Source organism: Balaenoptera musculus, chromosome X (assembly GCF_009873245.2).
Source record: "Balaenoptera musculus isolate JJ_BM4_2016_0621 chromosome X, mBalMus1.pri.v3, whole genome shotgun sequence".
Lineage (NCBI taxonomy): Eukaryota > Metazoa > Chordata > Mammalia > Artiodactyla > Balaenopteridae > Balaenoptera > Balaenoptera musculus.
The window spans coordinates 61,784,054-61,811,016 of record NC_045806.1 but is presented as its reverse complement, the minus strand read 5'-3'; the positions used below and the strand labels follow the sequence as shown (position 1 = coordinate 61,811,016).

The 26,963-nt window shown below is 42.9% G+C and overlaps 1 protein-coding gene across 4 annotated transcripts; it reads right to left on the bottom strand.

Annotated features, from left to right (window-relative positions):
- Window positions 1-3,483: 3,483 nt before the first annotated feature.
- On the bottom strand, window positions 3,484-8,021 carry PBDC1 (polysaccharide biosynthesis domain containing 1). Of its 4 annotated transcripts, none has more exons than XM_036840618.1 (6): window positions 7,888-8,021; window positions 7,729-7,794; window positions 6,059-6,118; window positions 5,417-5,557; window positions 4,350-4,461; window positions 3,484-4,021 (listed from the first exon to the last, which is right to left on the bottom strand). In XM_036840618.1, the coding sequence occupies exons 1-6, from the start codon at window positions 7,912-7,914 to the stop codon at window positions 3,768-3,770; spliced, it is 660 nt and encodes a 219-aa protein (XP_036696513.1). In that variant the 5' UTR covers window positions 7,915-8,021; the 3' UTR covers window positions 3,484-3,767. The 4 variants fall into 4 exon arrangements, with proteins under 4 accessions (XP_036696513.1, XP_036696512.1, XP_036696515.1 ...); XM_036840617.1 differs by having other exon boundaries at window positions 7,885-8,016; XM_036840620.1 differs by lacking the exon at window positions 7,888-8,021 and adding an exon at window positions 7,136-7,253.
- Window positions 8,022-26,963: the final 18,942 nt, after the last annotated feature.

Genomic DNA, 26,963 nt, shown 5'->3' with positions numbered 1-26,963 from the left:
AATAAAAAACTACAAAGCAATTGAGGAAAATGTGTCAGCCAAATTCAGTTCATAAGAAAGGTTAAGAAATTAAAATATAATTTTGAAACTGAAGAAAGATTACAGTGATATGGTAATTATACTATAATGCTTTTTAAATGTCTCGGTTGTATATGTAAAAAGGAATCTCTTAGAAGGAAAAAGACAGAGAAATTGAAAATGGCTTGAGGAGTTTAAACTAGTTTAGTGCATCACTCCACAACAGAATGCTTATGATTATTGAATACTTCAATTCCTCATCCAAATTATCTGTCTATTCTAGCAAGAAGCTTATTCTAGAATGGGAATTTGGGAAACAATGAGATTCATAATCAAAAGATGTAGATCTGAGTCCCAACACCACCACTTATGTGACAGATGGCAAATTATGATTCAATCTTTGTTTTTCAATTTATAAAATGAAAACTTAAATACTGACTTCAAGAAAGTAAAATTTATACTGAGGAATTCAGAGAAACCCTGAGTACAGCAGGGAAAACTTAAAGCTAGCCAGTCATATATAAGGTTATCATGTGACAGCAGTGCAATTCAGGAGACCAACAACGTGTTGACATTCATAATGCTTCCATATTTCTAGAGATAGAATGTAGGCATAGAAAAAAGACCATTAACATAACATACATACAGGCCTTAATTCTGAATAATCAGTTAAGATATTAACTTATCTGAATAAACAACATATGAAAGCAACTGTGGAGTACAAATTTGAGGTAGTGAGAATCATCTACACTGGGTGCAAGCAAAAAAAAAAGCTGTATTACCTGTAGAAAATTTAAAAACAGTAATAAAACCAACAAAAACCTGGTCAGCTTTAATTATCACCATGCTCTGGCAATTTTAAACAATGTCATTGATAAAACACTCCTCTCCAGAAACACATTTTCTTGGTCCAAGGTCTAAACAATTGATCAAGTTACTGTTGAGTTTTATGTATGTGTATGTGTATATATATATATATATATATATATATATATTCCAAATGAGCACATATGCATTAATAAGCATTGTATTGTACATAGAAGCAAATTTAGAGAACTTCCAGTTATAGTAATGGCACCTGACACACGACACACACAGACTCAGCTACAGGAGTTCCTAAGTTCCTAAGTTCGAAAGGGTTTAGAATTATTGAAGCTCACTTTGGGTGCAGTTCATGTCTCCAATCATTGGTACAACATATCCTTGTTTAAACTATAGTTTCAAAATAAATAATGACAGTGCAGTGAATGTCTCCACTTTTGGAGCAGGGTTCAGTATGCTTTCTTTATTAGTTTCATATTGCTGCTGTAACAAATCACCACAAACTTAATGGCTTAAAATTTTAAAATGGCTGCAGTTTTCCCTTCTGTAAATGCAAAAATTAGTCTGTGCTCTTTCCCTGCCTCCAAAAGATGTCATGGAGATAAATAAGTGGATAGGTACCACATTCTGAATAAATCACAGATGTTTACACACTATGTCAAGCCTGGCTTCATATCATCTTCCAAATAATTCAGAGCTAGGACTCAAATCTCAAACTTTCTGGCCTCTAACTATAATGTTACCATTTATTAATAGGATCCCCCTTCTTCCAGTTTTCAATAACAATAATACGTCCTTCTGAACCCTCACCAGCAGCATCCTTAAAGTCCATATTTCCACTGACAGTCTGTACAAGGCTATTTAGGTTTTCTGTCATGCTCCTCAATATTCTTCCAGCCTCCCCCCCACTGCCTGATTCCAAAGCCATTCCCACACTTTAGGTACTTGTTACAGCAGCAGTCCACTTTCATTACCAAAGTCTATGTAGTTACTACTACTCTATAACAAATAACCACATAATTAGTGGCTTAAGACAATACCTGTTATCTCACAGTCCTGTGGGTTAGGAGTCCAAGTATGACTTAACTGGGTCCTCTGTTCAGAGTCTCACAGGGCTGAAATCATGGTATCAACCAGGACTACAGTCTCATCTGAGGCTTGAGTTCCTCTCCCAAGCTCACCAGTTGTTGGCAAAATTCAATTCCTTTCAACTGTAGGAGTAGAATCCCCATTTTCTTGCTGGCTCTCAGCAAGTGGGAGCGCTGTCAGCTCCCAGCTGCCACCCTCAGCTCTTTGCCACATGGCCCCCTTCTCTCACACATCTGTTTGCTTCTTCAAGGCCAACAGAACATCTGCTACTGCTTGTCTCCTTTAAGTACTTGCTTGATTAGGCCAGATCCACCCAGGATATTATCCCTTTTGATCAACTCAAAATCAAATGGTTAGTGTAAAGTGTTCCGTGTTCTTATTCCCCTTCTTTTTCCCAGTTTTTATAACCTAGTTCTTAGACAGATGCCTCTTGTTCTAAAGCAGTCTATCAACAGTATGTTTCATATTCTCTGTAAAATCAAAGAGAAATTTAATACAGTAAAGCATGTTCTTCATCTCAAAAAGTCTGCCTAATATGATGTATTTAACACTCTCTTACCTTTTAAAAAAACATATTTTTATAAAATGAAAACTTTAACAGATGTTTTAAATATTTTTAAGAACTGGCCAAAGAGAATTCATGGAGAAACCTATTTGCTTTGTGCACAATCGTTGCTGCTGACTGTGTGCATCTCTAGTGCAGCTCTTACCTAGGGGACCACTGATCAATTAAGTTTAATTTTTGTCTCCTCCTGTGTCCACTGAGGAAAACAAGTCTCATTCACCCTCCTCTCCTCTGATAAATCTTTTCTTGCATGATCATGCTGTGGTTAGACTATTTACTGTATGCCCTATGAACATTGCAGCTTCCTCTAGCTAGTTTTAGCAAACAAAGTCAGTATGTCTATGGGGACATGCACAAATCTATACATTTGTAAAGATAACTGAAAACATGCACTCTTAAAAGTCATTAGATGAGAAGGAACATCCCCCTACCCATATAAAATCAGTTGGTCTATTTTTGGAGTCTGACAAAATCCCATTTAGAAATATGTTCATTTTGTATTAATGTATAAATGTGTGCTATTGTCCACAGCATTATAAAAGGAAAGCCACTCTACCAGGCTTTATATTTATTAATTTCTGCTATATTTTAGGTAACAACTTGGTTACAAGAGAGAAGCAGGTACTGAGCAGGTTCAGTCTCCTGCTCCTTTAATGTGAACTGGGCTGTGTTCACTAGTGTGACAGGTTCAGGCTGCTGCTGTTATCCCCATAGAGTATTTATCAAATCTTTTGAGAGATATATCAAATAAAATCAGAAAGCTAGAGTCACTCAAATGGCAAGAGTCAATTCTTATGTAAGGACTTCTAATCCAAAACCGTGTACAACTTTACAGGTTTGAGAGAACTTCACTACAGGAAATAGTGAGAAGCATTAAGAAATAGGCATAAATCATTTTATATAAGACATGACAAAGAGATTATGTACCTAAAAAAAAAATCAAGTGTCAAATAATTTTCAATACCTTTTAAAAGTCAATCACAGACATATAGTCATAAGAACCAAAAGAAATTTATTTACAAAATTTCTTACTTGACTGGTGGTGAGAAGCAAGAAACCATCAACTATAAGACCCCACTAATAGTGTTCAAGCCAGTTCATACAAGAGAACAACCATTGCAGCTCCTGATGATTAGGCCAGAAAGATGTCCTTCTGCATGTCCTTCCAGTGAACAAGGAGATACATTTGACCACAGGGGCCTGTGCAAGTAGCATAATGGTACTTGTAGGCTCAGTTGAATCACAGCTTCTAGAGTGCTGTTCCCTGTCTACCTTACATAGCTGTTTCACCACTTTTGTTGATTTCTTTGTAGGCTTCTTTCTCTTTTTCTCCTCCTTTGTTGGTTTTCTCCTTTTCTCCTTCTCTGTTGGTTCCTTTCTCTTCTTCTCCTCCATTGTTGGCTCCTTTGTCTCCTCCATTGTTGGCTCCTTTGTCTTCTTCTTTGTCCTGAACACTAGTGTAAACTGCTTTGTTATAACCTTCCCTGTTCCGAGCAATTTCAATGGCAAAAAATTGTATCCTGGGTGCTGAAAGGTGAATAGAATTGATTATTGTCCCAGTCACAGTTACTTCTCTAAACCTACTGGAAATCTATTGACAAAGCTGAACTAACATGCAAAGCATTCAAGTATAGTCATAAGATTCAGAGATGTGAATTCTAATTCTAATCCTATACTAAATGATGCTGAAAATACTTATCTTACCTCACAGTTACTCAAGATACAGTAACATGATCTTTACAGATATAACAAATAAAATGACTCCCAAACTAACTATTCATGTCATTGATTCATCAGTAAAACCAGATCCCTCACTCTCCTTATACAGAAACAATCCCAGAGGCAAGAAACTCACCAAAGATGGTGTTTTCCTCAGTGTAGCCCTGAGAACAGTTCAGTCGCAGCAAAGTACCATAGTTGAAGTCTTCTACAATCCCATCAAACTTCAAACAGAATGGTCTCCACTTCTGTAAAGGCAAAAAAGGTATCTTAGCTAAAAAATGCAGGAGGCTGGTGAAGTCAGGCCAGGAGAGGGGCTTCCATTTCCCCAGTAAGGAAAATAACCACAGTGAAAGAGACTAGAATTCAGCTGATTGCTAGTTTCACTAGCAATGAGTTTCTGCGTTATCTTTGGTATCTTTAGGCTGGTATTTCCCAACATGAACAATATTTTAATCTGATAAAATACTTAAATCCTTGACTAGAGAATTAAATTTTAATTTCTTAAGTATATTCTCTGTTTTAAGTTATTGGCTAGTTCAGCCCAAAATGGTTATTCATCCCCACTGAAGCACAAATGAGACAAAGAAGGCAGGAATTTGGCCCAAAGTCACAAAGTTAAATTTTAAGAAAGAAGTCCATCCAATAGAGGCAATTTTCCAAAGATCAGTAACAGCCTGCTTAGAGTTAAAAGTTTACATTTCTCATAAGCCGAGAGTCTACCCTCAAGGAAAAAAATTTCCTAACTATAAGAGTTTTAGTGCTCTGTAAAAGTATAAGGTAATCAAGCAAGCAATGCAAAACACAAGTTTTCCAATTATCCACGGCCTGTGATAATATGATCTTAAATCCAGAGAATCCAAACACCTCTCCGTACCCTATTTGCCAACCCTCTATCTAAGCCTTCTGACTAAAGTACTCACATAAATAAATTCATTCCTTCTCCCTTGAAAGAGCTAGGTGGGTAAGGATCAAAGGTCCAAATCAAAGAGGAAAAAAAATAGATTCAATGAAAATGAAAAATCCATAAACCAGAAAAACATTCATTTAGTAACACATTAGTTAATTACAACTACATAAAAGCCCTGGTGCTTTAGGTATTTGCCTTAAAACAAACCCCCCAAAAGTTTAAATGTATAAAAATGTATTCACAGTCAATCATTGGTCAGATGCTAGGCAATATTTAAAAGAGAGAATTCTTACCTCTTTAGCTGCTTCTGATTTGAGGTCTTCTGGGTCCAATACATCTATCCTGAGTTTCTTAAAATTTTCCCGAAACTCAGAATAGATTTGGTCATCCACTTTGGTGAGTTTCAGGAACTGTGGGTCAACTGATGAAATCAGCTGCCAGACAATAAGACAACATAAAGATGCTAGTCTCTAATTTACTATATTTCTGTCCCCTCTTCCCCAGAAAATCCTCATGGTTCTCAGGGCAGAAAAGTTCATTAGAAAATATAGACAGCCTAGGTCCCAGATGAAATCATGACATAATTTTAAAGGGCCATAATACACTACAGTCCCTTCCACCAATTCAAACCCCTTTGGCCCTATTAATGTCTGGCTATTACCCTCTGTGGATTATTCATTCAGTCAACAAACATTTATTTAGTGCCTACTGTGGGCCAGGCATCCTTTTGCTGGTTAGGAACACAACACTGGGCAGAGAAGCACAACTCCTCACTGTCAAAGCAAAATTGACTTCCATGCCCCAGTTCTCCTTAGAGTAATAAAAATTATCTCCAAAACACAACTGTTTAACTTGCTGAGAATGGTGATTAGCAGAGCACAATATGCTGAAATTACATGTTTAATTCTGCTTAACAATGAAGACAGTCAACTCACTTTGTAGTAGACTTCAGCATGCTGCATTGCTCTCATGGCCCAAGCCATCTCAATATCAGGCTGCAAAGGAGTGAAGAACGCCAGGTCAGAAATCACCCAATCTTGCTACTAGAGAACAAATTAAGGAAGTCTGTGGATGTCTAGTTAATGCTCAAGAGGGCTACCAAGCTTGGTGTTACTGTCAAAGGTTAAAAACTGGACTAAGGTTGAATTCTCTTGGAACTTGTTGCCTCCTCCCCTGTAAAATGGGATAATCTTAGGCTTAAAGGGAGGCTGTATGTGAAGCTCTGGGCAATTGGTATAGTGATTGCTGACTAATATTTCTGTACTTGGGAGGGATTTATCCATAGCTTTCTTGCCTCCTGATCGAGTGTTTGTTGTAGCTGTCTTCATCTGTGATTGTAGATCTACAGAGTTGGGAGAGAAACACTACAGGAAGAGGCAAACGAAGAGATAAGGGGCTCTTTTAGGTGGAAACACCTTTTTTTTTCTTGTTGATGCTGGTACCTGGCATACAAGTGACCAATAAAAGATTCTGGATGTTAAAAAAAAACTGGACTAATAAGTTTGGACAATATAATAATTCTTTTGTCTTTATGACAACCAAAAGAAGCTACCCACACAGTCTAATAAACAAAATGAGCCACTGGCTGTCTTTTCCCAGCAGCTAGTGAAAGTGTAGAAGACTACATAAAGCAGTAGATAAATCACCTTCTCAGGACTGAGTTAAATTATTGTAAAACTGAAATACCCACATACACCACTGAGTTGTTGAGAGGACAGAGTAAGATAACAGAAGTAATATTACTCTTCACTTTTAAAAGTGTACAATGTCATAATCATCATTTGTGTTCATCAGATAGCCAATTCCCTATCCTACAACACTTAGAAATGAATCAATATCGTGAAGCAGGCTAGGTTATAATAAGCCTTACCAAGTACCTGTTCCACTGGAATCTCCCACTCCAACTAGATGGATCTATTTCACTGACACCAGAAAAAAATTTGCATTTTTACCTCCATGCCTTAGACCATGCCCTTTTCCTGGCTGCCAATCCATATCTTTTGTCCACTTACACTTTGAGGATCCAGTTCCATATCCACTTCCTCAGCAAAGTCTTCCTTTACTGTCTGGGTCCTTAGGGGTTTCTTCTTTGGCTAAACTCCTTTGGATCTTATGCCCTGATTCACTAATCTACCATACATCACATTATTATTTGAGTGTTATTACTATTTTCATGTCCGTGTGTCTTATAACTCAAAATACAGCATGTACTTTCTCCTTAAGGATCTAAACCAGATACACCATAAGCCAGTGCAACTTTACTGCACAATGGAGTCACCCGGGGACCTTTAAAAATACTGATTCCTGACTCTAACCACCCAGATACTGTGATTTAGTTGGGATGGATTGCGACCTGAACTTCGAGATATTTAAAAGCTTCCCAGGTAACTCTAAAGTACAGCACAGTTTGGGAACTACTCCCATTGGCGTTAGTCTTGTGTTTGCGGACCAAAAGGATTAGAATTAATTGAAAGGCACATTTTCTGGCAGACGTGGAAAGAGTCTACGGAAGCCATCTGGGTAGGAGGGTTACAATTTCGTGGCGGGCCCTGCAGACATCCCAGGACAGCTGCGTGCGTGGAAACTGTGGGTGAGTCATACTCACATCGTTGCCGTAAGACTCGGCTGGGAGAGAAACAGCGTGCGCCAAAGACGCCAGTTCCCCGGAAACCTGGGAAAGGAAAAAGAGATGGGGAAGGAGAGTTCGAGTTTCGACCCAGCTCAGCTTCCCCACTCACCCGACCCCAGAGCAGCGTCTCACCACCTCATCATTTCCACCGGTCGCCTCCATGTTGCAGCCCACAAGGCGTGGCTCCAGTTCTCCGGAAATGACGTTTTGCGGGCTCCTTCTGCAGTTCCCAGTTCATTGAAAACGGCCGGCCGGCAAGAGTGGCTTTCATCCGACTGCGGCTGCGCCTGCGTGCACCCTCCCTCGCCTGGAGGCAGTACTTCCTTGCCCCGCCTCATACGCCTTGCGCGAAGGTGTGGCTTTGTTGCATATTCTGGGCTGATTGACGGTCAGGAGGTGGTTGAACAGTCAGTAATATCTGCGGTGAACATGGGAAAAGACTAAGTTAAAATAATGCAACTTTCCCATCCCCACTGCGCTGAGTGCCCTGCAGAGATTCGAATTTACATTCTCCACTTGTGCATGGACGCGCCTTCAGAAGGGGACACAACACACAGTTCCCATAACCCCAACCACGGATTAAGTTACAGGCAGGCATGCAGCTAGGCAATGGAGTAGATAGTAGGTCAAGAAAGAATTATTTTGGTAAGATGCTAAGTTTACCGTGAAGGTTTCATCTTCTTCCACTGGTGTCTAACTTCCCCAAGAATTAGTCACCTTGGATCATGGGCCTGTCATCAATCATGATTTTGGGGGAGCAGATGGGCTTTGTATGCTGAATATTAGAGAGTTGAGACTTTACCCTAGAAGCAATGGGAAGCTACTGAAGGCCTTTAAGTAGACGAGCCTCATGATCAAACTCAAGTTTTAAGAAGGTCACTGAAGCACCCTCTGGAAGATAAATTTGAGGAAGGCAAAATTGGAGGCAGAGAGACTAACTTGGAGGCACTGGGTGATTAAAAACCTCAGCTGAGGCACTGACAGTTGAGATGGACGTTGAGAATTAATAAGGGAAATGGAATCAATAGGGCTTTTTGACTAATTGGACATGGAGGATAAAGAAGAATTAGGATTCCAGTATGACTCCCAGGTTTCAGAATAGGTTTGGGGGATAAACGCCATTGAGCTAGAGAACACAGGAGGAGGAATGATGAGTTTAATTCAGGAGCTGAGTTTGAACAGCCTATGGGACATTCAGATAGAGTTGACTAGTCAGAGGGAGATCCAATCAGAGATATAAATCTGATAGTGGATACTTCAGGTTTAATTGAGCTGTCCCAGTGAAACTATGAAGAACTATAAAGACACAAAGAGCAGCAGGCCAAGGACAGAACTATTTAGGAAGAAGAGAGGATAGCAAGAAAGAAAAGAAGACTTAAAAAAAAAAAAAAGGAGTTATCAGTGAGACATCAGCAAAGGACCAAGGGAGAGTCTCACAGAAGCCAACGATAAGAGAACTTCCAGAAAGAAGTGGTGAACGGTGTCCAATACCCTGGGTTGAGTACCCTCAGCCCAGAAACTTGGAGAGGTCCTTGAAAACCTTAGCAAGAGCAGTTTCAGTGGAGTGGTGAAGGCAGAAGTCAGAGGGCAGTGGGTTGAGAAGGGAGTGGGAGTTAAAGAAGAGATGACAGTGACCATACAACGTTCTTCCAAAGAGTTGCAGCTAGAAAGAGACATGAGGTCCAGGGGCCTTCTAAAATTCTGGTTAGAAAACACAGAACATGAAAATGTACCATCTTAACCATTTCTAAGTGTACAGTTCAATAGTGTTAAGTATATCCACGTTGCTGTGCAACGGATCTCCAGCAGTTTTTCGTCTTGCAAAACTGAGACTCTACACCCCTTAAACAACAACTCCCCATTTTCCCCATCCCCTAGCCCCTGGCCACCACCGTACCACTTTCTGTTTTTATGGCTTTGACTACCTTGGGTACCTCATATAGGTGGAATCATATAGTATTTGTCTTTTTGTGACTGGCTTATTTCACTTAGTATAATGTCCTCAAGGCTCATCCATGGTGTTGCCATGTGACAGTATTTCCCTCCTTTTTAAGGCTGAATAATATTCCACTGTATGTATACCACACATTTTATTCATCCATTCATCCGTCAACGAACACCTGGGTTGCCTCCACCTTACGGCTCTTGTGAATAATGTCGCTATGGACGTGGGTGTGCAAATATCACTTCAAGACCCTGCTTTCAATACTTTTGGAGCTATACCCAGAAGTGGGGTTGCTGGATTATGTGGTAATTATATCCTTAATTTTTTGAGGAACCTCAGGGACTTTTTAAATTATGATGTCAGGTTTAGAGAGGATTAAGTGTACTGGGGACTTGGCCTTATACAAAAGACGGTCCTGCAGGGTGAGCTAGGTGTATCTCCAGAGAAACGGAATGAAGAGAGGCAGCATAAGCAGGAAATTGAGGTGTTCCCACCAGATGCTTTCTGTTTTCTCTATGAAGCACGAGAGGGCAGCTGAGCGCAAGAGGGAATGTGTTAAAGTCTTGTCTTGAGAAGAATGATTTGAGAAGTCCTGCATAGCAGCTCGGAGGAGAGGGAGAAGCAGTCTGACAAGGAGATGGATGGAAGTTTTCAGGGACCAGGTCAAACTAGAGGACATGATCCTTCAGGGATAGCACTCTGTATGTAACCCAGCGGTCTGAATGTAAGATGGGTCATCCAGATGGATGCTAAACGTTAGTGAATGTGGAGGCCTGACCAGGAGGTCAATAGACAACAGGAAAACGGAGGGGTAGCCCCAAATGATGGCCAAATCAATGCATAACAAGTGCATATGGATAGAATACCAAAAAACACAAGTAACCTTTTACCTGAGGAAGCACTTAGGTAATTTGCTTTATCTAATATTTTGGGCAGATTCATTGCCTCTAAGTTAAAAAAAATCTATTAAGATGTATAGTATGTGCATGGTTTGTTTGTTAGGACTTTTTTTTTTTTTTAAATAAGGGAACTTCTCACCATTCAAGTACTCACAGCCTTAGATACTTGCAGAGACCAAGAATTGGGTCCTCACAAGACTCGAAAAGCCAACTGCTTCTGTACCCCCAAAGAGCAGGAGATAAAACTGTCACCCAGAGCCTTTCCCACTGCCGGGCAAAGGAACCAGCCCAGGCAGAGGTATCAGAAAAAGCACTGGCCTTTGTGCCCATACCTATTGTTTCAGATGGACTCAAAGTAGCTGGATGTTAAAATAAGAGAAAGAGGAATGTGCCAGGAACAAAAGGCGGTACATAAAAGGGGAGAGGTGGTGGACTTCAAGAACTATATCGAGGAAAGAAAGGCCTTTTGGTGTGGGGTAAGAAAACTGGAGATGGAAGCCCACTGGGATGATTCCCTCTCTTTTCTGGAAGGGCACCACTGAGTTGACCTTCAGCTTCCTTCTAAGGCAGGTGATGTAGACATGCCATGGGTGGAGCCAAAGGCATCACCAATCCTGACTAAGGTGCTGAGGTGTCTGTAATGCCAGGGATAACAGGGGTGTGGAGAAGATGAAAGCTATAATTGCTGGAGCTAGGGTGTCATGGGGTAGAGGAAGGCATCTCACATTATTGAATATAAGTTTGTCAGTGGCAAGGCAGTTGGGTGAGTGCTGCTATTTGCAGGTGGTGAAGCTATGTAGACACTCCCTGAAAATATGGATCACATGGTTTTGGTGGCTGTCAGACTATACGGGGAAGGCAAACTTGAAGGACCTTGAAACTGGTCATTAAAATCTGGGAGGGAAAATAGGGCTATGGTCAGAAACCGTGTAAGTTCTTCTACTATGAATATATAAAATCTGGGTAATAAAAGTGTTTGCTGTGACAGGTGTGGGTCATGATACCTACAGGGGTTGACCCCTGTCATCTTATGAGGCTGTTTCATGTGAAAACAGGATATTAGAGATGACCTCTCAAGTGATCATATCCACAGGGTGTGTTCTATGGTCAGGAGGGAGTGCAACAGTGACCTCAGGATGCCTTCCCGGATTCGAGCTTGTCCCAGAAACCTTGGAGTAACATAGCTTCAAAATACATAAAGCAAAAATTGAAAGAATTACAAGCAGAAATAGACACATCCGTTAAAAGAGTGGTACATTTTAACATGTCTCTCAGCAACTGACAGCTCAAACAGCCAACAGCTTAATAAGAATTTAGAAGTTTTGAGCAACACGTGAACAAACTTGATTTAATGGATAAATCCTGAACCCTGAAACCAATAATTATATAATACACATTATGGTCAAGCATATCTGCAACATGTATAATAAACGTAATATCAGACAAGGTACATCTCAAAAAAATAACAGAGTCCAGCTCATGCAGACAGTCTAGAAGCCACAATCGGTAGGAAGTAGGGTGTCGCAGGACAATGAGTTCAGCGAGATATTAAACATGAATTGAGTAGCAACATAGTCAGATCATCTTCAGGGGCATGGTTCTTATGGGTTCTTTGTCTATTGGACTACAGACAGGAAGGCAAACTCGGTTGGCCTTGAAACTTGTGACCAAACTCTTGGAGGAAAAAAACTGGGACTGTGGTCAGAAATCATGTGAGAGAGTATTCTGTGAAAGCAGAAAACCTGATTTACCAAATGTAACAGGGGACAGGTAAAAGAGGTGGCTGGTGCCATCTTGCTGAAGTTGTTGCCTATGACAGTGGTGATGATATTCTAGGACTGCTTTGTGGCCAGGAGAAAGTACAACGGTCCCCTAGGATACCATCCTGGCCAACCTGACACAGTTGTTACAGGAGGTGACACAATGCACTGTGTCCCTTTTGACATGACGGGGGCGGGGGGCTCACAGATCCCTGAATCTTGCTCTGTCTTGGGGTGCATTGGCCAGCAGGGGTTCATATCATGACACTGACACCACCAATACCTCTCCCTTATGGAAAGGCACAGCCATTGCCTAGTCTCCATAAGGCCCTCTAAGCTTCGTGTCATGTCCACAGTCCCACCTCCTTCCTACCTACCCCTTTACCATCAAAAGTAGCTTTAGTGTTCCCAGGGGTGCTGACATAAGATAGTGCTGCCAGGCTGGCCACGGACTCCAGCTACTGCTTTTTCGTACCCCATGGACAGATTTGCTTTTCAGGAAGGAAAACTCAAGAAACACCATTCAGGGCTTCCCTGGTGGCGCAGTGGTTGAGAGTCTGCCTGCCAATGCAGGGGACACGGGTTCGAGCCCTGGTCTGGGAAGATCCCACATGCCGCGGAGCCACTGGGCCCGTGAGCCACAACTACTGAGCCTGCGCGTCTGGAGCCTGTGCTCCGCAACAAGAGAGGCCGCGATAGTGAGAGGCCCGCGCACCGCGATGAAGAGTGGCCCCCGCTTGCCGCAACTAGAGAAAGCCCTCGCACAGAAACGAAGACCCAACACAGCCAAAACATAAATAAATAAATAAACAAATTTAAAAAAATACTAAAATGTTTAAATTGTTAAAAAAAAAGAAACACCATTCAGTATCCATAACACCAGCTATTGATAAACTTAGACCTTGAATTACAGTCTTAATACCTCTATTTAGTGTTTTCGCCCGGGGTCTCATTCTTTTCTTTCTTTCTTTTTTTAGTGTTAAATGGGAAGACAACTACCTAAGTTGTAGAGTTATTCTGAGATTAATGATGTGGTGTGGAACCTAACCTAACTTAGGAGACCTGTTCAATTTATGGAACCTAACCTAACTTAGGAGACCTGTTCAATTTATGGAACCTATGTTTTTTGTATTGTTTTTTATCATTATTAAGCAGCTGTATAAAGAAATGATGGGCTGCTCCCTGCTGCCCCCTGCAGCACAACTGAAAGTCAGAAGCCTCGCGTGATTTCGGAATACCGTGCCAGGGACCATGAGACGATTCAGGTTCCTTGTCCAGGAAAAAAAAGAAGAAGAAGTGAAAATTTGAAAGCAGCAATGTCTTATAAAGAATGGAATCTGCAAAATATGGGATGGACCCTATCAACAGAATTCACAGATAAAATCTGCTATCTCTAGGGGAACTGGCAGGCAAGTTTGGCCCTTCAACCTTATGCATAGTTAAGAAGCATGTAGAGGTATGGAAGGAGCAACCCTTCTCCTGTGTAGCCTTTGGGGACTCAGAAATTCTAGTATTTTGAGAAACAAGCAACGCAGTCCAGTGAGTCAGAGAAGAAGGTATCTATTCCTAAAAGAAAGGGCTTTCATATTCATGCTCTTTCACTTCTCACTTCCGCTGTCCCTGGTGTGCCAAGGAATTGTGTTGCATACAGTATGATAGGCAGACTGGGCCCCCTAAAGCAGACCTGAGACTGAGAAGAGAGGGCTCCCATTACCGGGCTGGATGTTATTTTGCCATCCTACCTAAGATGTATCCTTATCTGAGTGTAGAGACCCTGGTTTACTTTGCAAAGGATGATTTTAGGTGTTACAAGAGCTTCCCTTTTTGGTATCCCACCTTTCAACGCAGCGCCGTCTCTTTACCCTTAGTGGGATTTACATTCCACTAAATGTATATTTTATCTCCTCTTTGTGTTTCTCATTTCTTAGACGCAGTATATACCTGGTGAAATTTTTCATTCAGTCTCCAATATTTTTGATAGCCTGCTCAGAGGTGTGCCCATACGTGGTTTAGCCCTAGGTATATGATAATGAATAATGCATGGTAACCTTCTTACAAGGCACTCATCCTAGTGGGAGATATTGTTACGTTAAAACTGATCATTTTTAACAAAAGACAGTAGTAACTGGAATGACAGGGGTTCCAAGGAATCTCTGTGGCTGACGTATATTAGAGGAGTTCCATGATTATTTGTTGGATGAATGGATCGATGACAATACATCCAGGGCATTACGGGAAGACAGAGAACGGTTCTAAGCTGTCCTTGGGGCATGGTGGGATCTGCACAACTCCTGAAGTAAACATACCTTGGGTGAAGGTTGGAAGCTTCTGATGCATTGAGTTCCCAGGAAAATCCTGGGAATTTTGATTTAATACTGTTCACGGGTAAGGGTAGGGAAATAATCATTCTGTTAACTGCTGAGTCTGGATCATATGGGACTTAGTCTGTCCCATATCAGTTGGGCTGTGTGTGGGGGGGTGGGTGGGGGGTGGTGCATGCGTGCCTGCCTGTGAGTACATGTTTAAGAGAGAAGATGCCTCCCCACACACACCAGGGGCAGTTCAAGTGATCTGAAATTGGGCCAGATTTAAAATCACTTCCTCCTTGGAAATTATCAACCCTACTCTTCTGATCAGCCTCGGGGCCGTGATGGTTTATGGTTAAACTATGTCGTCTTTTATTTCAGAGGCACCTGAGTTCTACTATCTGGGTGACGTTAGGCAGGTCTCTGAAGCTCACTGAGACTTGGTTTCCATACTTCAAAAGTGGAGGCTGGGGCTTCCCTGGTGGCGCATTGGTTGAGAATCTGCCTGCCAATTCAGGGGACACGGGTTCGAGCCCTGGTCTGGGAAGATCCCACATGCCGCGGAGCAACTGGGCCCGTGAGCCACAATTGCTGAGCCTGTGCGTCTGGAGCCTGTGCTCCGCAACAAGGGAGGCCGCGATAGTGAGAGGCCCGCGCACCGCGATGAAGAGTGGCCCCCGCTTGCCGCAACTAGAGAAAGCCCTCGCACAGAAACGAAGACCCAACACAGCCAAAAATAAATAAATAAATAAATAAATAAATAAATAAATAAATAATTTTTAAAAAGTGGAGGCTATAGTCACACTTGCCTCACCTAGTTGTTTCTATCATTAAGAATTATGTAATCAGTGAACATACGAGCTCTTAGCACAGGACCTGGAAGCTAGTGAATGCTCAGTAAATTCTAGATTATTCAGATCACCGTGGACTTTGCAGACATAGCTCAGACTGAGGCTCTGAGATTATTTTCTGCAGCGGTTCCTTTGTTTCACATCTGCTGAGGGAGAAGGAGGCCTGGGATGAGTGAAGGGGAGAAGGAGGCATAAGTTAGCCCTGATACTTGTGGGTCCAGCTGCAACTTCCTGGTGCTGTGGTGAGCTAGGGCTGTGGTTGGGCATAGACCCCCAAGTCATGCCTGTCTTGCTGCAGTGTGTCACAACGTTTCCTCCAGGGAAGCTCTGAAAGCGCCATTCAGCAAGCACAATACCAGGGTGTTACAGCCAAGACTTTGGGCTTTAGAGGCAGCAGCCCTGGGTGTCAAGAAGAAAAATGAACTGAGCCCATGGCTGGTCTCTCTGTACAGTCACTCTTCTCTCTTTCCATTCTTTCCTTCCTTTGTCTTTATTTACTCTTTCGTCACACCCTGGTTGGGGCTGCTGAGTATGTTGATGCAGAACTCACTAGGAGTTCTGGAGCAGCCAGAGAAGAGGCAGGGATGAGACTGGTGATGATCCTGTCCTGCTGACCTGGTGCTGACCCTGTTCTGACTCAGCCACATCTACTTTTTCAGAGATTTCAGGGTTCTGGACACACAAGTATCACCAGTAGATTTCTCTGAGAGTGGCTCCTGTGGTGCTTGGTGACACGGGGCACCCTTTGTTCTGACCACAGGCCCACCAGCTGCCCTAATCACTGCCACGAGGGGGAGCCGTTTGGGATGTGATGAGCGACTTGCACTGCGTCATCCCTCCTATGGAAACAGCTCTTTCAGTGTTTACTCTCAGCCCCTCATTGGATTCGTATTTGGCCCTATGGGGGCTGGGCCAGGAGGCAAACCTGAGTAAGGGATAGAGTCCTCTCTTCAGAATCACCACTTGCTCTTAGTGGGCCAAGCTGGGCTTCCTGGCTCTTTCTTCCTTAGGATGTCATTGCCTGGTATCCTTTACAGTCCCTAAATCAAATAGTCCTCTGAACGGAAAGAAATGGTATCTCACTGTGACCCAAATTTTTTATTGCCTGACTCACTTTGAGGCTAAGCATCTTTTTCCATGAAGGGTGGGGTGTGTGGGAGGGGGGCAAGGAGGCCATTTCTACCAGTCACCACACACACTCAGCAATGCCTGGAATGCAGCAAGGGACACAATTTAATCTCATGGTAGTAGGATACCTGCTACATTATCTTACTTCCCTAGAAAAGAGAACACTGGGAAGCAAATTAAGTACTAAGCGTGATTATACGCTGGTCGCGGAATTATGGGTGATTTTTTATTCATTCTGGTAACCTTCCCCTACTTTCAACGTTTTCTTCGGTGAGGATGTCAAGTCCATATGGTGGGTTAAATACAAAAACAAGATCTGGAACGAAGGGCTGGCAGTGCAGGTCAGAGAAGACTAAGTGAACTGGCTCAGGAGGCATTGCCTGAGGCCATTCCCTGAGGTAAAAAAGAAGTTAGAGAGAGAAACCTTTTGGGCCTTGACCCTGAACCCTCAGGTAATAATTCATGACCCTCAAACTATTTGTGCCCCCATTGGCTTCCCTGTGCACCTCCAAATTGATGAAATCCCATACCACAGATACCAGGGGAACCGGATTTCCAAGGATTCACTTGTTAGAATGTTTCGACCTGACCAGGGCGTTTTCCAGGTGGTTCTGGGGATTGGTCCTCTAGGCAGCATCCTCTTAGGTGGAGAAGGCTCGGAGATGCCACAGTGCCATTGAAGGTATAGCCTCTCCTGTATTTCATACTCCACTTCCCCATCCTGGGTTAGCAGTGCAGGCTGTGGGAGCTAGTCCAAGTAGGGAGGGGACAGTCATACTGAATAGGCTGGAGGAGGGAACCTTGGAAGTGCCGTGGATTCACCTGGATAGAGAAAACCATAGGTGCATGGATACAAGGGTGATGATTGTTGTTATCTAGAAAGGCCCCCAGTAAGTCGGCTCACAGCTTCTTTTTCTGGCGGGCAATATGGATGTGCTAGGATAGAAGTAGTTGTCATCACCAGTCTAATAGTCTCAGTGGTGGCTGGTGATTGTATTTCTTCTCAGAGGGTGAGCTGTAGAACAAGAATTTAGCATTGACCAGACAGATACACCTGCCATGCTGTTGGTAGAAAGTGTAACAATATACAGAGTATTTGTGGATATGACTGGCAGATATGCTTTATTCAAATGTTGGCATGTACAAGGGGTAAGCAGACCTAGAGAGACATCATCTCTTGCCATCAAAAGCTGGGTTAAGGAAAAAAAAAAAAATCTGTGGCCGTGGTCATGTAACATGTGGCTCGATCACCCCAGAAGCAGAAGCCTTTATTAAAAGTATAATCTGATTCCTGTTTGACTAGGGGCAGAGAGAGTGAAGTGCAGCGAGAGCGAGGAGACTGTGGGAGAGGAAGGCAGAGAGTTAACCAGGAATTAAATCCGATAGATAGTCCTTTACAGGCTAAGGACTGGGCTTTTACTCTGGGTGGGATCAGAAGCCGTTGGAGGGCTTTGAGCTGAGGAATTACACAGCTTATAAAGTACATCAACACAAAAGAAAATCAAAGTTTAAAAAAATACATTGCATGAGGAAATCAAGGCCAAATTAAAATGAGGAGGGAGGTCTAATCAGATGACTGATTTGAACACAAAGTGCATGCCATGAGGCTCTATACATTTACTGCCACTTGGCCACAGATGTGGATCTAAGTTTTCTAGCTGCCCAGATGGAAAGAGGGAAAGGTGATCGTCAGCAGGAGTCACAGTAACCCTGAGCTCAAACCTGAACTAACTGTGTGGGAGGAGCAACCATGTTTTGCCCTGAGATGAGTTTCTCCCATGAGTCATCCTAGGGAGGTTACTGTATATCGAGTGAACTTCGTCTTCAACATTGCCCTAACACCAGACACAACGGGTACATTCATGGAGATATTTTTTACAACACCCTCAGTGTGAGCACAGTTAGGCAAAAGTAGTTTGTTTCCTTAAACCTCACCACCACCACCACCACCAACAACAAGTTGTTTTTGAACAATGTTCGTTCATTTATGGGTGTCTTCCGGTGTTTTGTTTGTTTTGCTGTTTGGTGTGCTATTTATTGCCTGCCCTTGTTCCTTAGGGTTTTTACCCTTTGCCTGCTATGTGTGTTAGAGATATTTTTCTTTGTCTTGGGATTTTGTCAATGATGGTACAACCATATGGGGGAAATTGAGGAAATACACAGTTTTGTGGGGGACATTAACATCTCCCTCTCATTCTTCACTGGATCCAAAAAAATCAAGTAAAGATGGAGGATGTTGGTAATGTATATTTATTCATTCAACAAACATTCACTGAGCACCTACTACTAGCCAGTCACTACTGGGATAAATTAGTGAACAATCGGACACACATACTAGAAACAACAACAACAAAAACAGAGGGTTTGAAGAGCTTGCCTTCTAGTGGGCAGAGACAAGCAAACAATCGTAATAAGGAAATAAATCACATAATGTGTTGAAAGAACAAAATGCATTTGAGAAAGAATAAAATAAGAGGGTAAATAGAAATTGTGTGTGTGTGCTTGAAATGAGATGTTTAGGGGTAAGCCACATTGAAAGGTGACATTTAATCAAAGACACGAAAGAGATGAGGGAGGTAGCCATGCAGGAAAGAATGTGGGGAAAGAATGTTCCAGGCCGCAAAAACAGATGGTGCCAAAGCCCTTACTTTAGGAGCAGCGAGGATGTCACTGTAACCAAAGGGGAATGAGAAAGGAGGAGAGTGAGGAGAGTACTAGGAGATAAGGTAAGACAGGTAACTAGTGGCCACATTGTAAGCAACTGTAAGGGCTCTTAATTTACCCTGAATGAAATGAAAGCTGTTGGTTTTGAGCAGAGGCATTATATGACCTGATCATATGTTTTAATAGCATTATTCTGGCTGCTGGATTGGTTATCAGTGGGGCGGTTTGGTGGGGAGGGGGGAGGGTGAAGCAGGGAAAGAAGTCAGGAAACAATTCCAATAACCTAGGGGAAAAACGGATGGTGGCCTGGAACAGGATGGTGGCAGTGGAGGTGGTGAGAAGTGGTCAGATTCTGGATATATTTTGCAAAAAGAGCTCATCTTTTTACAAAAGATGAGACTTCCTGACAGGTTGAGAATGAAGGGTGCATGAAAGAGCAGCGCCTATGGCACAAAAAAGTGGGAGGGCAGAGTTGCCATTACCTTGGGATGGGAAATACTGAAGGTGGAGAAGGTTTATAGGGGAAGATGAGGGAGTTCAATTTTGGACTTGTTAATTTGGGTTGACTCCTATGCAATTTTCTCAGTGAAAAATTGAGAATAGGTCATCAGCTAAGAGTTGAGGATGGAAGAGGCAGTGCTGGAGGTTTGAAGAGAGAAAATAGGTTGTGAAATAGAAGGGTGGGCAGGGAGCAGGGCATGAGAGAAATGAGTAGTTTTGAGGATTTGGACTAAAAATCTGGTGGAAAGATGTCTTAGTTTAAATAGAGACACTGGGTGTTCCAAGATCTGACATTGTTCTTTCTCTATGATCCAGGTACCCGAGTCCACCGGTGGAGGGGCAGCTTACCTACCAGCTCCCCAGTGGGTAGGAGGTTATATCTAGGATCACATTACTACTGTTCAGTCTACCCTCTGCCTCAGTGTAGTACACCAGGCAATGTCTTCCTTCCTTTTACCCCCAGATGGAGATACTCTGCCTCCCTTTTACCTGAGTTCCATTTACCAGGAAGGCTGGACATTCTACAACAGTTCTGAGCCTCCCCTGAGAGCTCCTGGCGTCATACAGAGAATTACACAGATGCTTCGGTCTGTCTGCACTGCTGTGAGCTACAGCGGTGGCCAACCTGAGTTTCCTGTAGTTTCCCTCTTCCTTGAGCTCCATACAGCACCATGCTTCCTAGTCACCATTCCCATCAGCACTCCCCGAAGAAGCTCCATGTAGCCACTGAACCTCAACGAGGACAATTTGAACACCCGATAACGAGTGGGATGCATCCCGGTGGGGGTGCATCAGGAGTTATCTTTTGGGGTACTGGTTGCCCCGCACATTCCACAGAGGCCTTACAGTGCTGAAACCTACAAAATGAAAATTTTAGAAACACTTTGCCCAGGAGGGCTGGGGATTTAAAGAGCCGCATATTCACACTTCTGGACCGTCAGGCCCCAGATAAGGATGTGCTGCAGACATAATACCTCCTCTAGGTGTACATGTTAACTCGTTGCCTTCTCCATGAAGTTCAGGAAGATAAACAGGGCCATGGAGGTGCCTGGGCACCCTCTCCATTCAACAAAGCCCCCTACCCCTACCCCAGTCGACGGTCAGCTACAATCTGTTTTCTCCTTATCCTCATTTGCCATGAATATAAGGAACACACCCCAAACATCTTACATAGTGAACAGATAGCTTCCTGGCAAAGAGTCCTATATGTCAAAGAAACCAGCAATGTGTGCTCTTTAATAGTAGTTTAGCCATTCAGCACATATGGTATTTTACAAATACAGATTTTTAGGCCACACCACACACACCACATTTGGAGAAGCACATTGACATTAATTCGTCGTTTGGTAATACGATCACCCAGGTAAGTCATTCAGAACAAAGCGATCTCGTCCAATATTTCAGAAAATTGTTTTAAGTTATTAAAGGTGATCATGTGCTGCTGCCCTTGGTCATTTACTACATCTCATTCAGGCAAAGAATACTGTGAAGTTGTCCCTTGGCTCTCCTTTCACTCAAGAAAGAGAGCTTCCAAGTTAAATCTGTCAAGACTCAGCATTTCTGGAACGGTATTCAGGAGGAGGGGATGGAGCCTGACACTTGATTTCTCTCTTCATCACCATTATGTTCAGGCAAGCATTTGAAAAAGATAAGCAGAGTCAGGGCAATTTAGAATTCTGTAGCCTGTCAGCTCTCAGAAATCGGGACTTTAAAGGAGCTAAAACTGCATCTAACCAATAGCTCTGCTCACCTAAGGCACATGAAAGTGCAGTATAGCATGGCGCCTTGGTACTCAAAGTATGGTCCACGGACCAGGCCATGAATCAAACTCTGCATGTGATTTGTGAGCACACTGAAGTCTGAAAAGTTCAGCTCTAGTGATTGGTTAAGAGCTGGGGCATCGACTAGCGCAGTGGTTCTCCAACTTGAGTGTACATCAGAGTCACCTGGAAAGTGTTTTAAAACCACAGGTGACTGGGCCCTGACCCCAGAGTTCCTGATTCAGTAGGTGAAGGGTAGGGCCTGAGGACTTGCATTTCGAACAAGTCCCCAGGCAATGCTGATGCTATTGTTCTGGGGACAACACTTTCAGAAAAAAACTGGACTAGAGACAAAGCTGGATGGAAACCATGGCCATATTTGTTTAACCTCAGGTAAGTCTCTTAAACTAAGCCGTAGTTTCCTCCTATGTAAAGTGGAAATAGGGTACCAGTGTTCTGTGTTACTGTGAAGATTAAATGAGGGAACATGGAGAAGGCCCTTGGCACTGGGCCCGCCACATGATAAACCCTGAACAGATGTAGCCAATTATTGTTGTTGTTGTTGTCATTGTTATTGAAAACATACCACGGCAGACATTTCGTCCTCCTCCAACCTCCCTTTTCCCCTGTCTCCACAGAGAATTCTGTCCACAAAATAATGTAGCTAAATTGCATGCAGAGTATGGACAATCCTAAAGCTCAGTGCTCTGAACATAGAGGACGAATCCTATCATGGCCTGCATTGGGAGAAAAGGCTGGTGCTGATCGTAGAAAGAAGTGAAGATCATAGTCACCTGCAACCTGCTATCCAACACAACGGGGCAAAGTCTTGCCGCTACCCTGGCCTAGACCAGCTGGTGTCCTCGATATTCCCACTCAACACAGTAGGTAGGTGCCCTCTAACAGGACATCAGGGACTCTTTTCAGTATCTATCTTACACTACAGCAACTAGTCCCACCCTCTCCTTTCCCCTCCCTCCCCCCAACTGGGGCCACTCACTTTGCTTTGTCTATTTACAGTCCTTTTGCCTCAGATTTTCCCCAGGTTGAGACCCTCCGGATATTAGTTTGGACAGTCAAACTGGATCTTACTGTGGCCATTCTTTCTGAAGGCCTATTTTTCCAGCTTCCATTCACTGTGCACCTCACACCTACAAAAGGAGAACCACAGCTAGTGATGATCTGTAGCCTTTTAACTCCCCTTTATCCTCCAGACCCAGGATAACTGAGGGGATCCCACTGCTGTCTACCACAGAATATGCATGCATGCATTCATTCATTCTTTCACTCAATTTGTGATGCTGTTGTCAACATGGTTTCACCCACATACTGAACTTTAGGATTCCTTAAAATATCAAAGTCGTGGTCACTACGTAGGACCTACTGTGTACTATGGACCCACTCCAAACTCTTATTTGGATTTAAAATTCCACTGGCATTCCATTGGTGGTACTGCGGGTCTGTGACAAACTCCTCCATTATAGCAAAACAAAGCCCCACAGGGACCTAATCTAGAAAGATCAGATCCCAGGACCCATAGAGAAAGGAGACCAGAAGGGCAGGCAGGCCACAAAGAGGAAGGGAATCAGGCTTCCCCACCCTCTCTACTCTTTGGCCTTCAGTGGAAAGAAGCCTTTCAGCTAGGTGCTCGAGGCCCTAACCTAGCAGCTGTTGTCCACACTCTAGTGCCAGCACTTCCTGGTCCTGATCCATTTAGCCCTTCTATCAGAATTTTCTATTCTGATTCTACTTTTGAGAGTCTAGGAGCTACTGCAGGAAATGAAGCAGCAAACATATCTATCTTTTGTGTTAATTCAAGCCTCTGTATTAGTAAGGCGTGAAACCATGTAAAACCAGGAAGAAGCTTTTATCCTTATCAATGTCATCAAAGCCATGCAGGACCACTCCTAATGTCCTCACCTGTAATTTCCTTGAAGAAGCCGAATCTGACCACCCAGTGAAAATGGGTACACAGCCACCGCATTTCTCTCCGTCATATCACCCCGTTTTATTTTCTTACTATCACTTATCACTATCTGAAATTAACTCGGTAATTTATTTATGTTCTGTCTCCACTCACTAGAAGGAATGGTCCCTGAGAACAGGGCCCTTGTGTTCTTCAGTGTCTTGGGTCCCCAGGGTCTAAAACTGTGTCTGGTACATAACCGGTGCTCAATGAGTATTTGCTTTATCAAAGAACGGATGTACGGATGGCTGGGTGAATGATGCCCTTAAAAGGGGCTCCGGGGCTAGCTGGCTTTCTCTTTCCCGCACTCAAGCACCCAGGCCCCGACCCACAAAGTAAAGGAACAGCAGAAACTTCCCACTAAATATCAATAGCTTGAGGGCCCAGACGACACAGCCGGCTTGGGAAGTCCGTACTACGCTAATGCGCATGTCCACACGGGACTGAACGCGTCCATCTTCGCACTACTCCTCTAGATGACTCTTAGAGTGGGTCCGAGGGCTAACGTCATCCCTCTCCTCGCTTTCAATCGTCCCAGTAATGTCCGCCACCAGGGGGAACATAAGAAACTATCCACGAAATAAATTCAGGCCATGGGTACGAAAGAGCGGACCGAATTCAGTACGACCCTAAGACAAACGGCCACACTTCCCATCAGCCATTGGCGCTGCCGCCCGGAAGGCCACGCTGGAACTTCCTGCTGCTGTTGCTATGGCTTCGGGGGCGGGTCTTCAGGAGACCGCTCTCCTGCCTCTCAATTGCAAATGCATTCCCGTGGTGCCCCCAGTTAGCAGCTTTGTGGGCGCCCAGGTCTAGCTACCGTCGCTTTCCCCTTCCCGTTTATCTCGCTCAGGTCCCTTAGTGGACTATTCCGGGTCTAAGAGCAGAGACTGGGCAGCGGAGAGAACGTCCTCCCAAGCCTTCTTCGTCGCTCAGTGAAACTGTGGCCGTTTGATGGCAGCATGACTCCATCAAACGCCCGCAACTCCGCTCTTCCCCCGCCCTTCGTGTTTGGAAAAAAAAAAAACGGCTCCTCGGAGTCAAAGCAAAAATTCTTTCTCCGCAGAGGCAGGGCTGTTTTAGGGCGGCCTTGTTGCTCTCCCTTCTTTCCTTAAATCTCTGTGCCAATCTGATGGACAGAAGAGTGACAGTAAAATATTTTAAATGTAAGTTGCTGTGATTACCAGCCCGCTTGTAAACTGTCTCGCATTATGTCTCTCTCTTTTTTTTTTTTTTTTTTTAAAGTAAGCCATTAAGTCTCCTGTAGGGCTTATTTTAACTTTCTTTTGTTGTCCATTAAATGAATCTCAAGTGTATAAATGTTGAAAACTCAGAGAATATCAGTAAGAAGGTAAACATCACCGCCACTCCACTACCCAGAAACGACCACTAGTAATTTTGTGTATTGCCTTTTATAACTTCTGAAGTGGTAGCATTTTTTTTTTTATGTAGTATTTTCCCATTCATTAAAGGCTGTTCACAAACAACGTTTGAAAGAGCTTCATCTTATTCCGCATTATCAAGATCATACTGTATCGACCACTTTGTACCCTGATATTTTAAAAGTCTCCAAAAATATATGCTTTAAGCTTTCTCCTCTTTTCTCATTATTTCCTTAGTGAAGAGTTCCTGAAAGTGTAACACAACTGTTTTTCTTCTTCAGTGTTTGACAGGATTTACCATACCATTGACCAGATTGAGTATTACTTGAATTTATCCTTGGAATCGTTCTAACCAAGGTCCCTACCTGATTCTTGATACATATTCATGTAAGAGATTCAAGTGGTGTATGGGTCTTTTATGTTGGAGAACCTGCATAGGTATTGTAAGCAAATATTTTGTGAATTTTAAAATATAGGAAAATAAACATGGGTAGTTATTAGAAGGAAACATTTCTTCTCAACCAATTTGAGTTTAAATGGTCTTAGTTACTATGAGTTAACTGACCTTAGACAGATTAACAAGGGAAAATGTTTACTATGCATGGGGAAGTGCACTTACAGAAAGTACCTCAGTAAAGGTTTATATACAGGCTTAATAAAGTGGTAATATTTAGTGCTTCAAAGAGACAAAGTTTCTCTCATAGGCCTAACTCCACTCAGGCTCCCCTAAACTTTTTGTCAATTAGGCCTTTCTTTTGGATTTTCATGTAAATATCTGCATTGCCCAATTTTCGCAAGAATCCCTTTAAGTCATTTTAACCAGAATCCCCAGCCCTTGATATATGATCACCCTCAATATCTCACTGGGTTCCTCATCTACCCCCCTCTCCCCCAGGTGATGTCTGATTATGCTGGCCTATCTTTAGCAAGAATCCTGTTAGGTTGGTTTAGCTGGAATTCCTATTACCCTTGATGTTTTACTCTTCCTAATTTTCTATCCAGTGACCCCCACCCTGCTCCTTTGTTATAAATTCCCATTCACCCATGCTGTATTCAGAGTTGTGACCAATCTCTCTACCCCATTGCAAACTTCCAGTTGACCTATACCTATAGCCACAGTCAAGTGTTCCTTACTGTGTATTTATTTGTAAGTGTCATTGTTTTGCATATCAAAAGGATGGAAGATTCTTATGAAGCTTGTTTACACAAATTTTGGGAATATCATGGCTCCCCATGTCAATGCCTGTCTGACTAGAGTCCTCCCCAGAGTGCAGGGAGGGAAGAGGTGTGACAGTTAAGTCCCCAATCTCTGTTCTTGTCAGTTAAGGGAAGTTCATATAAGATTTCTTTCTGCATCTTCTGTAGCTCAGATATTTTCACTATGAAGTAATCACTATGCCAGTTTAGTGGGTTGCTGATCTCTTCATAGTGTTAAAGACAAAATATTTTGACACTAGTTAAATTGGTAAGGAAGATTTTATTCAAGACTTTTGCATTAGGAGTCAACTCTATTGCATTAGAAAAGAGAGACTGAGCTCGACTCTGAATATGACAAAGACAGCTGGGGATTTATGGCAAACAAGTAGAGTGAGGGGGTCAGTTGGTGGAAAATTACTGAGAGGAGGCATTGAGGGTGCAAAGTTCTTGCTAAACTGGCCTAACAGGATTCTTGCTAAGCATGGCTAAGGACTTACACACCAAGGGTGGGTTTGAGGAACAAGATCAGATACCAAGAGTAGGGAAATTCTCACTAAAATTTTAGACTTAGCAGGATTCTTGCTGAAGGCAGGCCAGGGTAGAGGCCTAGTGGAGAGGCTCAGAGGAGCCTGATTAAAGTTTGATGAAGGAGGGAGGTTTTGTCATAATGACCCATGATCACATAGTATCCTGCCATATTCTGTCCACAGATATAGACCACTGGATTGACCTATTCTACCATTGTTTGGCATTTAGAATTTTCCTATATATCTCCATTTTTTTAAAACACTAAAAGGAATACACTGTTGTATAATGCTTTGTCTTTCTGTCTCATTATTACACAATCTCTTT

What these genes read in the sequence shown, in the direction of transcription:
- PBDC1 (XM_036840617.1), bottom strand. Translation starts at nt 7,914, where the DNA reads ATGGAGGCGACCGGTGGAAATGATGAGGTG. An exon ending in CCGAGTCTTACGGCAACGAT is followed by an intron (nt 6,119 to 7,728) that starts GTGAGTATGACT and finishes ACTCCTTTGCAG; the next exon opens with CCTGATATTGAGATGGCTTG. An exon ending in ATGCTGAAGTCTACTACAAA is followed by an intron (nt 5,558 to 6,058) that starts GTGAGTTGACTG and finishes ATTGTCTGGCAG; the next exon opens with CTGATTTCATCAGTTGACCC.